Source organism: Aythya marila (genome assembly GCF_965140915.1).
Source record: "Aythya marila genome assembly, chromosome: 9".
Classification (NCBI taxonomy): Eukaryota; Metazoa; Chordata; class Aves; order Anseriformes; family Anatidae; genus Aythya; species Aythya marila.
Genome location: NC_139050.1, coordinates 13,952,782 through 13,965,277, shown reverse-complemented (window position 1 = coordinate 13,965,277; position 12,496 = coordinate 13,952,782). Strand labels below are relative to the sequence as shown.

At 59.0% G+C, this 12,496-nt stretch overlaps 1 protein-coding gene across 1 annotated transcript in view; it reads right to left on the bottom strand.

The window, feature by feature from the left end:
* Window positions 1-667: 667 nt before the first annotated feature.
* XXYLT1 (xyloside xylosyltransferase 1) overlaps window positions 668-12,496 on the bottom strand; it is a 38,161-nt gene continuing 26,332 nt past the window's right edge. The window contains exon 4 of the mRNA XM_082767708.1: window positions 668-1,804. Coding sequence (XP_082623834.1) covers window positions 1,408-1,804 — 397 coding nt within the window. The 3' untranslated portion in view covers window positions 668-1,407. The remainder of the gene's footprint in view (window positions 1,805-12,496) is intronic.

Sequence of the window (12,496 nt, the reverse complement as noted above, 5' to 3'; positions counted from 1 at the left end):
GAGTGATGAGCTTTTTAATATGCCCCAGCATGGGGGCTGCGAGCTGCAGCAGCCAGCGATGCCCTAACACACCTCCCCAGTTGTAAACCAGCTACAGCCTCTTCCAGGTAGCTGGGAGGGGAGAAGTGTCCTTCCTCTGCCTCCTCTTCCTCCTCCGGGGAAACTATTCCTCTGCCCAAGGGCTTGCCAAGCCGTTCTCAAAAGCCCCAAGGAGTCCAACCTCTCTGCACCACAGCTCTTTTGTGGTGAAGCCATCCCGGTGATCTAACAGCCTCTGCTGGTTCTGGAGCTCATCTCAGCGCTGCCTTCCCGGATGGTTTGGGAGATGGAGCAGCCAGGGACCGACAGGTTTCAGCCTGGACAGGGCTTGCTCACACGTGTGGCTGCTGCTGGTGCAACAGCATCGCCCGGCCACTATCATCTGTCTCTGCTGGTTGCCACCCCTGTGGTGTGCACACGCTGCGGTAAGCACAGTGAGTGGATCAGGGCAGGATTTATCGCACCGCTCGCTGGGGGCAGGCATCTCATTAGGCGCAGTGCTAAGCCACGCAGGGCACCGCTTCCATCTGCCCATCAGGTACGTATCAGCCACCTATCAATCACCGTAACAGAACACAAAACCTCCCACGGCACAGGACTTCAGTCGTGCTGCAGAAAAACAGCCAAGTGGGTTTTGCGTTTGCAGCTTTATTACAGTACAAAAGGTTAAAGGCAAAGCTAGAAAAATGAACCAATTTGTACACGCTCGCTGAATGCTTTTAAGACAAGGTATCGCAGTAAAGCTTTTACTGCTAAGGAGAACCAGAGGAAGGCTTTAAAGCTCATCTAGCATTCAATTTTTGTTCACAAGTAACCCAAATTTAAAGCAGCTTTTCAGTCCTTGAAACCCTCTCGCTTTTGTGGAATGCTCAAAAGGAAGATGACCTGAGGACAGCGTCTGCTCTCAAGACGGACCAGACTGATGCTCTGCATGAGGTGCAAAATGGGCCACCAAGGAATGCCAAAACAAAACCCAACCGCCTGGCTCTGAAATCTCGCTGTCAGGCAGCACGATGCTGCACAGCACCCATGGAGCCAGCCCCCAAGCTGTCCCTGGGGGCTGTGGCACAGACAGCACTGTGGACGTGCCCCGAGACCTAAGGGATAGCCAGGAGCTGAGCCCAGGCATATCCACTATAAACATCCTGCTCTAACTCCTGGAGGGGTGAGACTAGGGGTAGTGGGAAACTGAACCCTCTTGGGATTCCCAGGGCTCAGGGATCTCCCTGGGATGCAACAGATCAGGGCTGGTCACCCTTCTGGAGGGACTGGTGCACTGGTCCCTTCTGGAGGGACTGGAGTCACTGCAGCTCTGCACAGCTTTCCAGCACTGCTGCAGTCAGAGCTGCTCCCGGAGGAATTGCTGCCCTAGTCTTCGGGGATCGGGGTGTTGCAGTTCCCGTGGTAAATTTTGACCTCACCATCGCACCGAAAGTACTGGTCAAAGACGTCGCTGTAGCCGTGGTCCTTCCACCACGTGCAAAGCTGCCGGTTCCAGGTGCAGTCGAGCACGTGGAAGAGCTCTGGGTGCTCCATCCCCACCATGGTGAAGAAATCCTGGTCCCCGAGGTGGCCCTTGAAGCGGTACTTCTCGGTGAGCTTCTGCACCATGGCGGGCTCCAGCAGCTGGTTGTAGAGCTTGGAGCGCCTCATGGCCTCCAGGTTGAGGAGCAGGACGCCACTGTTGAAGCCGGGCAGCCCGTCGGGAGGGGGCTCCCCCACCCTGGTTTTGGGGTTCTCGCGGCGGTACTGCCAGAAGGTGTGCCTGGGGAGAGAGCAGAGGCGAGAACAGGGGGTGAGCGAGCACAGAAAGTGGCCAACAGCACTCGGGGCAGGCCTGGAAATGAGAATTGGATGCACCCTGTGAATGCTCAGAGCACCTCTGAGAATGCAAAAGACTGAAACCTTGTGCTGAGACCTGAATTCCCCTCCATATATGCCTGCCAGGTACAAGAACAGCTTCAAGAGGACAAAAGACCCCCCCCCACAGGGCTCTCAGCGCTGTCTTCTGGTGGCTGGAGGCATCCGGCCCCCGGAGCAGCCCCGTGCCTCGCGGGCTGCCCTCTGCCTCCCCACACAGGATATCGCCCAGACCTCAGGCCACTCTTGTTGCCCTCTCCTAAAGCCTCCTTTGTGTTCCTCGGCATCCTCGGGCGAGTGAGCTGGGCGCAGGACCCTGTGACTGCTCACATGGCTGTGCAGGGAGAGGGAATCACATCCCTCGCCCTAAGATCAGCCGACCACGTGCACCCCTCGGCTGCTCGGTGCCGCGTCCCCGCAGTGCTCCCCTGAGCTGGGAGCAGGAGCTGGCATGCAGGGTGTCTGAGGGAGCCCTACAAAGGTCAGGTCTGGCTGCAGGACACGGCTGGGCACTGCTGTGAATTCTATCAGCGTGTTTTACTTCTCTCCAGAGCACTAGTGGGCTGAGCAGGATAAAAAGAGAGCTGTCCTGAGCCACCACACCTGCGATTTACTGCACTCCTCAGGACCTGTCCCCCTCAGAGCCCCCTGCCTGGGGTCAGCTCTGCAGACCCCCACCAGCCAGGGCCTCTGCCTCGCGCCACGTGGATTTGGGGCCCGTGGCTCCCATTCAGCCCCGTGTCCTGCCTGGGGACCTCTGTGTGCTTCACAGTCAGCACGGCCCCTGGTCCCTCAGCACCCATCGGGGGTGGAAGCAGTGGATGGGAAGGTCGGGAACAGAGGCAAAACAGACACCAAGGGGTTTGGGGGTCTCTTGAATAGCACACTGTGCATCTTCTGAATATCTGGGCCTCTATACCGAAGTTCAGCCCTCCCGTGACAGCCATCCCTATCCTCGTCACCCGTTTCCAGAGGAAGGAGCTCACAACCAAGCTGAGCCCCGCTGCACGAGCTGAGGGAGATGACAGAGAAGGGGAAAAGCCAAGCCGTGCCCTGGCTCTCGCTGTCTCTCCCCATGACCGCAGCTTTGGCCCTGCTCCCCCACCAGCGCCCCGTGCGCGGCGCAGGAACCGCTCCCCGCCCTTCCCGCGGCGAGCAGCCACTAAAACCAACCCTCTGGCAGCAACCGCGGTACGGGAGCTCCCTGCAGAACCAGCTCAGCCCCTTCTCCTTCCTGCCAAAAATGCTCTCTGGGGCCCAAGTGAGCACGGTTTGCATGGAGACCCTCCGAGCAGCACCCCGTTGGGCAGCCCGCAGCCCGTCCTGCCCCGCTGTGAAGGAGAGGCGCAGCGCCACGGCCGGCCCAGCCCGGCTCCTGCCCTTCCTGCGGGGACATTGTTGGCGGCAGACAGGACACAATGCCGAGCCCGGCCAGTGCCGGCAGCGATAGCGCGGCCCCGCTCGCACAAAAGCTCCACGATGGCAAACACCGAGCAGGCCCGGGCTGGCTCAGCCTGGCTGCAGTGGGTATGGGGCCGCCAAACCCAGCTGGAGGCGGGCGAGATGGCTTCGACCACACCAGGAACACCTCGGGGACTGCTGCATGAGCCTGTGGTTTGGGAGGGTGAGAGCTGGGCTCAGAGCCCGCAGGGTGCCCCCCTGGTGGGATGCCCAAACACCGCTCACCTGCTTGGACACATGAAACATCTCACTGCTTACCCCACACCCTGCATTTAATGGGATCAGGGTAGCAGAGCACGCGGCATCGTCGCTGTGAGGTGATTACAGGGAAGCGCCACATCAAAACTTGGCCTCGTTTTGAGGCTGTGCAAAAGGGCTTGAAATAAATCCCTCCAAGTAGCAGAAATATTTCTCCTTCTTTTTTTTTTTTTTTTTTTTTTTTTAAAGACACCCGATAGCAAGATCTCATTAGTTAAATAAGCACTGCCTTCAGCATCTGCAGCCCTGGGAAGGCTCAGATGCAGCAGCTCTGGCAGGCGTGATCCTCCCTAGCTCATTTCCAGCTGCCAAGGAGAACAGTGTTGCAAGTTTAGGAACACACGAAATTAACTCAAGAGAGTGATTCAATTGGGAAAAAATTAGACTACCTAAGCAAGCAGCACAAAAACGTCTCTGGCTCCTTGCACAGCCCCGGGGCAGCGAGCACACCCCGCCGTGCACACGAGCTGTTCCCACTTGCAGGAACTGAACTCGTCCCCTGCCATTGCCCAAGCAGCTTCTGCTGGGGCTGAACCCACCCCCACGAATCGGGATGGGGTCTTCTGCCCCTGAGCTGCATCCCCTGCAAGCTGGGGCAGCCGGGAGCTGGCAGAGCTTGTAGGGCAGGGGCAGCCAGGGGGGAGCCCGCACCCCCCAGCCCCGCTGTCTGACAAGGGGGGGGCAGCCCCGCTCTCTCCTCCCAGCCCCAACCCTTCAGGCAGAGCTACAGCACGTTTTTGCACCTTGCTGTGAAGTTGTCAGAGAGAAACGCTGCTGCTGTTAGAGAGAATAAATGAAGCCTGCCCGATTCCTCTCCGAATTTGCCAGGCGCTGACCGAAGGCTCAGCACAGCTGCACAGAAAAGAGGAATTTGTCCGAGCACGGCTTGGATTTCGCACCCAAAGGTGATAAATGCTCCTGTGCTTGGGAGCCGAACTAATTCAGATGTAAGAAGATGCAGGGAAATCAGCCCCTGCAACAGCTGAGGAGTCATGATGGGCACTCCCCCCCTAGGAAAATGTAAATCCAAACGTTTGGTGAAGGCAGCTGTGTTCAGCTCTTAACACGGGGTAGCTGGAGCAGTGCTAAGGCTCGTGCAGAGCACCCACAATTGCAGCACCCTTCTGGCCTCCTTGGGATGCCCTGCGCCTCGAGGGGCCTTGCGCAGGCTCAGTGCAGGGCTGTGCGACCAGCCAAGGCCAGGGCTGGGACTTCACAGCCAGCGGATGAATTATCCCAGCAGAAAATGTGGATCCACTAATAACGACAGCCGGGAGCACGTTTTATATTTCCTGAGCAATAAAGGCAGGAGAATCGGAACTGTACAGCACCAGCACTCCCGTGCTGTTCTCCATTTAAATGCTTCAGATTCAAAACTGAATTTTCTCACTTTTTTTTTTTTTTATGGTCTTTACAGCATTCCCTTTTGGCTGGTTCAGGGCAGAAAGGGTTTTTCCAAGCGCCAATTTCCCCTGGAAGGAAGGACCCAGCTTTTGAACAGCTGTCTCCACACCTCCTGGGGAAGGGGGAGCGGAGCACTTGCTGCAGGCTCGCTGCCTCGTTGGGGAGCGCAGGCAGCAACGCTCCTTGCATCTAAAGCAGGGAGAGGAGAGAAAAGGGCTCTGCCCATGCAAGGAGCAGTTCTGTCCTGGGCACAGACACCAGGCCACTGCAGAGACGATCTGAGGATGCTCACGGGAAAGGAAGCAAAGCACCCCTGGCGTGGCACTAGAGGGAAGCTCGGTGCGCAGAGCCGAGATCCAGCCTCGCACTCACCAGCCTGACGAGCTGCTGGGACGCGGGCTGGTTGGTACACGCTGGCTGGGAGCAGAGCCCCAGAGGGAGGTGCCTTACAGCAGGACAGTGGGGCCCTGGCCACTGACTCAGGCTCTGAGCAACGCCGCTCCCCGGCGGGCTGCTGCAAGAGGGTTGAGCAAGGCAGCAGTGCTGCTGACTACAGGGAGATGAGGTGAGAATGGAGCAGGATTGTTCCAGCGCTTCCTCCTGGCAGGACGGGGCCGGGGATGGGGCTGGGGAGGACGGGTTGTCCCCCGGGATGCGGGGCCGGGGCAGAGCCGCAGGATGCGATGAGCACAGCGAGGCGCCGACGGCTCAGGAACCTGCCCCAGCACTGCGCCGCAGCCTTCCCAGCGCTGGGCTGGGGCCAACTGAGGGAAAGGTGTTTGGGCAGGGCTCAGCTTTCGTCCTTCTAATGGTGGCTTTCCGTCCTCTCCTCCTCCAGGGACTGCGATAGAGAAGAACACGTCTGAAAGGTGCCTCCAGGAGTGTCCTCTTTGGAGGAGACAGGGCCAGGAGGAACGCAGCGACCAGCCGAGGAGCCATCCCAGCCCACACCCCCCTCTGCTCCCTCCCATTGGAAACCACCCAGCTCGAATTTTAGAAAAATATGGGGGCAAAATCCCAGAGGTTTGATGAACAGACTGCCAGGACCCAGGGAGGGGGCTACCAAATCTTGAAACAACCTTCCACTAAGGAACCAAGGCCTGGGTCTGCTGTGCCCATCCCCAACTCCCGCAGCCAGATCAGGGCAGAGGGTCCAGGCAGTGCCCGAGCTGCCAGAAGACCCCTGGCTGGGAAGGGGGTGCCTCCTGCGGTCCCCAGCGGGTGCTGCTGGCAGCTACACCCCGTCCCCTGCTGCTTTTCCTCTCTAACCGAGCTGCCCAGCGCCCAGTTTTTGGCCGCACCCTGTACGATGCGATGTTCTCTGCGGGAAACGAAGCTGCAGGTGCTGGCCAATGGGGAAAGCACACGTGGGCTCATCTTGGCGGTTCTGGAAAAAATGGCATTAGCAGGTGCTCAGCAACAATGGGACAAGCTGCGTAAAACACACAGTTCCCCCAAAACACAGGAAAGGCAGAGCTGGGTGAATCACACGGCCCACGTGGCAGGGAGATACCTGCAAAAAAGGCTGGGGCTGGGCACTGCCCTGGCAGCATGGGGGGGAGGGAAGGGGAAAAATGGAAGGAAAGGGGCTCGCAGGAGGCTCACGCAGGACACTGGGTCTCCTGGGATGCTCTGGGGGCAGCCCCCGCTTCTGCCAAGGCAGGGCTGAAGCCACCAGCAAGCACAAAGCTGCAGCACCGAGACTCCCCGTGCCCTCCTCCCTGCAGCACCGCTGGCCTTGGCGCTGGGGAGGGCTCAGTGCCCACACCCCCAGCAGCGAGAGACCTCCAGCAAGGGCAGGAAGGCAGCGCCAAGCCCCCGGCTGCCACCGGGATGAAAAGCAGCAGGAAACTGCTTGCTGGGAGGAGGGGAGGAGAAAGGAAGAGAAGGCATTTCAGGCTTTTGTTAACCACCGGGCTGGCCGTGGCCCCTCTCGAAGGGAGGGGAAAATTCCTTCCCAGCGGTGACCCCGGGCCCCTGACACCGTAAGAGTTTGGGGCCGGGGCTGCCAGCGCCCGCCTGCGGCCCCGCTGCCCCCGGGCCAGCAGCTGCAAGAGCCGAGGGGCTCTGCTTTGAGGCGCTGTTTATAAACAGAGCCTGCGTGTGCTAGGAAACATCTGGAGAACAGCACTTCCAAGCATTCAAACGCCGGGCCCGGGCAGCCCAGATAAAAAAACACTTCCACCAGGACTTCCCCTGCTGGCCAAGCACGCGCTCCTCCGGCCCGGCCTCCTCCCGTGCAGCCAGCGTCCCCCCTGCCTCCCCGCCTGCGGTCACCAGCCCTGATGGGCAGCTCCAAAGCTGTGCCATGGCAAAAATGCTGGAAACCACAGCTAAAGGGGCAGGGAAACACTGCTGGCAGGGTCAGCACAGCCAGCTGGAGACACCCTGGGGTGGGTTGGTGTGCCGGTACCCAGGGGAGATGCTCAGGAGGCACCCAGGGAGATGGCAGTGCCCATGAGGCAATGCCCCATGCAGACGGCGGTGCTGTTTGAGCAGAGCCTGCCTTTTGAGCCCATTTGCTCAGCACACAGGGGTGCGTTTAACCCTCACACTTTGGGGCAGAATTGTCTTCTGGTGTCCTCAGCACCCCTCGGCTGGTGCTGCCACCATCCCTCGCTGCCAACCCGCAGGCAGCTTTCCCACCTGATCCTCAGCAAGAAGGAAGAGCGTGGCCAGGACACCTCCCCGCAGCCTTCTCTATGCTAAACCCGGCCAGGTGCTCAGATGGTAGCACCAGCACGGCACCAGCACAGCCCCAGCTGCATGGAGGGACGCTCCCCTTCCCCGCCACGGCGCTGCCAGACCTCAGCCAGGACTTTCCCTGCTGCCCAGGGAGGCTGTAACAAAGTGGCCCTTGTTGCTGATTGCTTATTTCCCACGTGCAAATGCTAAACCCTTTAAGGAGCTGAGGGGACAGGTTCAGTACCAGCCCGGGCTGGAGCGCCTTAGCTCAAGCTGGGCAGCTTGTGTAAGCCAGGAAATCCCAGCTTCGCACTGCTGGGGAGCATGGCTCGCCCAGGGGTGTGCCAGAGCTGCAGTGCTAGGGTACTGCCTGCTCCGGAGCTAAAAACATCACCCCGGGGCAAAGCAGGTGCCTCCAGCCCCTGCATCCAGCCCACACGCCCCGCCGCCACCACACCTCGTCTGGAAATCCTTGTGAATTGACAGATTGAGTGCTCAGAGAGGCTTTGGTAATTCCCTAATAAATCTTCCACGTAACGCACAAATGATGTCTGTGCAGCGACAGCCCCTACCAGAAGGCCGTCTGCATGCCAAACCTGTGAAAGGCCTGGTTTTGGGGCAGGAAATCCATTCTGGATGGTTCTATTTCTGCATGGACATAACAATCCAAAACCAGACTCACTGCAATGGCTAATTAGCAAACTCCCTGAGAACGCAGCTCATCACTGGGTGATTAATGAGGGCACTCCCCATGCCCCTGTGGTGCTACTGCCCGGGGACGGGAGCTGCAGCCTGGTGGGATGGGGCCGGAGGGCTCACAGCAGCTTTGGGGTGGAGGAAGCAGCACCAGCAGTCCTGCGCCTTACCCTGAGGTACACACGTGTTGTCGCTGTTCAAAAAAACTCATTTTAACACCCAGAATCTCAGAAGGCACAGGAATACAACTAATATTATTAATAGCTTTAATCCTACTCGATGCCTGTTCGTGGCTGTTAGATGCTGTCAGGTTTATTCATTGCTCTAAATGACATTTCAGCTTTGGTTGGTGATGGGAGAGAGTGCAACGGGGCTTACACATTAGTGATGTGCACAGATGTAAGCACCGAAAACCTCTACCTTCTGGGATTTCAGACATCAGGAAGGAACGCTAAATTCCCCAAATCAATTCTGCTGCCAATTCCTTTCAGGTTCTGCTTGTTCCGTAATTTTGGCTTTTTCTTGGTAGCAATTGCCAAAGAATTCCTAGAATCGTTTCACCCTCGCATCAAGCAGCAGCACCTGCTACAAATCAATTCAAAGCCTCAACATGGCGTAAAATCCAAAGTGCAAAGGGTTCGGCTTGGCTCTGGCTCCCAGGGCTGTGCGCAGGCTGCCACCAACCACCAGTGCCCCTGGAAAGGAAAGGCAAAGATCTCCTGCCTTCTCCAAGAGGGCACTGAGAAGGACGGAGCTCCCTGCTCTCCCAAGCAAATGCACTTGGAGAGGAGCAAAGCCTCCAAATCGGGGCACCCTGCCTGTAGGAGGGGCCCACGATGCCAGGGGATCTGTGGCTGCCCCCAGCCCTGTAGGCCCAGCCGGTTTGCAGGTAGAAGCAGCAGGGTTTCCTCACCCCTCCAGCAGCAGAAGGGGCCGGGGAGGAAGGGAAGCAAGGTCTGGCCATGGTAGGAGCAAGCACAGGCACAGGAGCACGAAGAAAAACCGGTGGGACTGAGCTCACACCTCCAGCAGCTCCTGCTTGGCCACAGTCAAGGACAAAGCTTCTCGTCCTCTTCCCTTCCACGAAAACAAGCCCTGCTCGAGCTCTTCCTAGGCTTGAGGCAGGAGCAAAGACAAACAGCCTGGCAGCCATAAAAGGATCCAAGTGTGGATCCTTTGCAAGCCCTTTGATGTAGATAGCCTTTCCTGCACGATAAACTTTCCTAATTTCCAGTGCCGTGGATTTCCAAGATGCCTCAGGCTTTTATTAGCTCCTTGGGTAATAAAATAATAATTCATCAGGGCCAGCAGTGAGGATCTCACCCTGCAATGCCAAGGAGGGGGGTCTTGCGTGTGTCTGCTGTGACACTGGCAGCTCCAGGCCCCCAGGGACATCCAGCACCAGCGGTCAACCCCAGCGCTCCCCAGCCCCACTGTCTGGGTGCCAAGAGGAGCCAGCAGCTGCCCTGTGCCAGCAGGCTGCTCCGAATGCACCTGAGGAGGATTTGGGAGGTCCAGAAGAGCAGGGTTAGGTGGGGACAATCCCTGCTGTGGGCACACACACCTGCAGCCAGATCTCAGAGCATCTCTGTGCCGTGCTTTGCAACCCCTGCAGCCAGCAGCCGGCACTGCCCAGCAAGCTGAGGGCTGCTGGGGAGGCTTCCAGGTCCCCCTCGGTGCTGAACCCGTCCAGCCCTGGGGTGCCATCCCCAGCGTGAGGCTGCTGAGGGCAGCTGTGTCACCAGTGCCACCAACCTGCTGCAGCTCACACGCCATCGGGGTGATCTCTCACCAGGAACCTCAGGTTTAAGCCTCCTGTAACCTGAACGCTTCTGAGAGCGTTCGGAACATTTCTGGGAGTGCCGCGGCGTCTCCCCGCTCCTCTCAGCGGAGGGGCTGCTTGGACGCTGCAAGTTTCTCCCTTGGGCAGCTGCCAGCACCCAGCTGCCGTGCCCAGGGACACGCAGTGCTGGCAGGGCCGGGCTGTGGCACCCTGCTCCCCCAAACGCCCTGGCTGTGTGCTGGCAGAGACCCGTGCCGTGCCTGCGTGCACGTGGGCGCACCCCAAGCCTGCAGCTCACACCTGATTGTGCCCCATCCCCTCCTCCAGAGGGGTCACAGTTGTGCCAAGCCATCCATGGAGACCCCCCCGGTCCCGTGTGTCCTGCCAGGCTGCTCCCGGATCTGCTGCACGCCCTGGGGACACTTTGCCTGCCCCCCTGAGAGCCTGTGACAGGCTGCACCTGCAGCACGTGCCCGTTAGCAGGGCTGCTGACAGAGCACGGGAGGGGCTGGTCTGCTGAATTGGTTCAGGATCTGGCACGGGAGCCCCAGCACAACATAAATATTGATACAGCACATCACCGCCTGCCCTTTGCAGTCTGGTGAGCAGGACACTGCCAGCACGCCTCAGTAGCTGAAATACTGCAGGGAACAGCAGGGTTTTTAATTAAGACCACGACTCCGCAGATGCACATCCTTTCATGGGAAGCCTTTTGAACCAGACAAACTTCAGATGCAGATTTTAATCTTTCTATCAAAACCATTGACACAGAAGCACGAGGCCCTGGTCTCGGCCGTGGCCTGGCTCCCACGCAGGCAGGCACACGAGCAGACAGACGTCGGTGCTGGGCAGAGGCGCCGGCTGCATCCTGAGCGGGAGCAGGAGCCATCCGAAAACCCACGGGTGTCCAAGAGCCTAGAGCACAGCACCGAGTGTCCTCAGCTCCCTTGGGAGCAGGGGGCAGCTGCAGGTACCCAGCCCCTTGCAGGATGAAGCTCTGCCTCTGCAGCAACTGAAGCCCAGTGTTTCATTGCGGAGGGCCAGGGGATCTTTTTGCTCACAGCAACACGTTTTATCCAAGACAAACAGCGCCCGGGCATTGTTTCAGCATGAGTCAAGCGCATGGAAACACTCCAGTGCCATCCTGTTTTGCTGTCTGGAGGTTTCCCCCTACCTTCCGGATACGCCGACAGGCTCTGGGACGTTTCCTATCTCCTGTTCTCCTGCTCCCCCATTTCCCGTAAGCGCCTGCATGCAGCGCTGCTCAGAGCGCCGCCGCGGCAGCCGAGCATCCTGCAGTCCCAGCCCCTGCCTGGAGAGCACAGCCTGCAGCCCGGCAGCTGGGGGGAACAGCTCTGCCTCCCAGAGATGGTGTATTGCTTACAAAAAATGCCTGCGTGCACACGTTTGCATCCTCTGCTGGGCCAAACAGGCAGCGAGCATCAAGACTGAGAACCTAACACAGCGACCTGATGGATCTCCATCCGTCTTCCCACCACCGTGCAGCCCGGGGAAGAAGGCACACGGGCATTTTGCTGTCAGTGAATGGCTTACCCTGCCCGTGTCCCTGCCAGCCCGCAGCTCTGTGAGCGAGCAGCAGCTCAGGAAAGCTCCGGGCTCCTCGCTGCCTTGCCCTCACCTTTCGGACGCTGTGCCCCACGCTGCTGCTTCCAAGCCCCCAGTGCTCCGAGTGCAGCCGTGTCCCGGCCCACAGGGGACAACCCGGCCACGAGTGCCACGTGGAGCACAGCTCCTGTGCTGGGAGCAGCTGCAGGGCACCGGCACCGCCTGGGGCTGCAAATCCAACCCCGGCGCCTCGCTGGAGATGTTTTGAGCACAGCGGAGGAGCAACACCGGGATAAATACCCTGGGGCAGAGCTGGTGTCATGGAAAGCTGGGCCATGTGGGGAGGGAAAGCAGGAGGGGATTGAGACCCCCCCCATTGCCCAGCAGCACTCCCCCACCCCCAGCCACCTTCCCAGCGGGTGCTCCCAACCTGCACGCATAGCAAATCGCACGGCTCGAGCTGACACCTCCGCTTCACGCCTAGAACACATTTAACTTGCTAAAAATATAAAAATAGCAAAGATTATTATTATTATTTTTTTTTTTTTTACAAACACGCTCATGCTTTGCCAGCTCGTGTTTTTGCCTGGAAGCCCTTTGAGGAGGGAGGTGCGGGGAGCCCTGCGGGGGGCAGGCGGCGCGTTTGGACAGCTCGCCCCACACAGGGCGGCCGGTGACGAGGGACGGCAGGAGCTTGTTTTCACATGGAGAGCAAAACAGCACAACAAGGGCAGCACAACACAG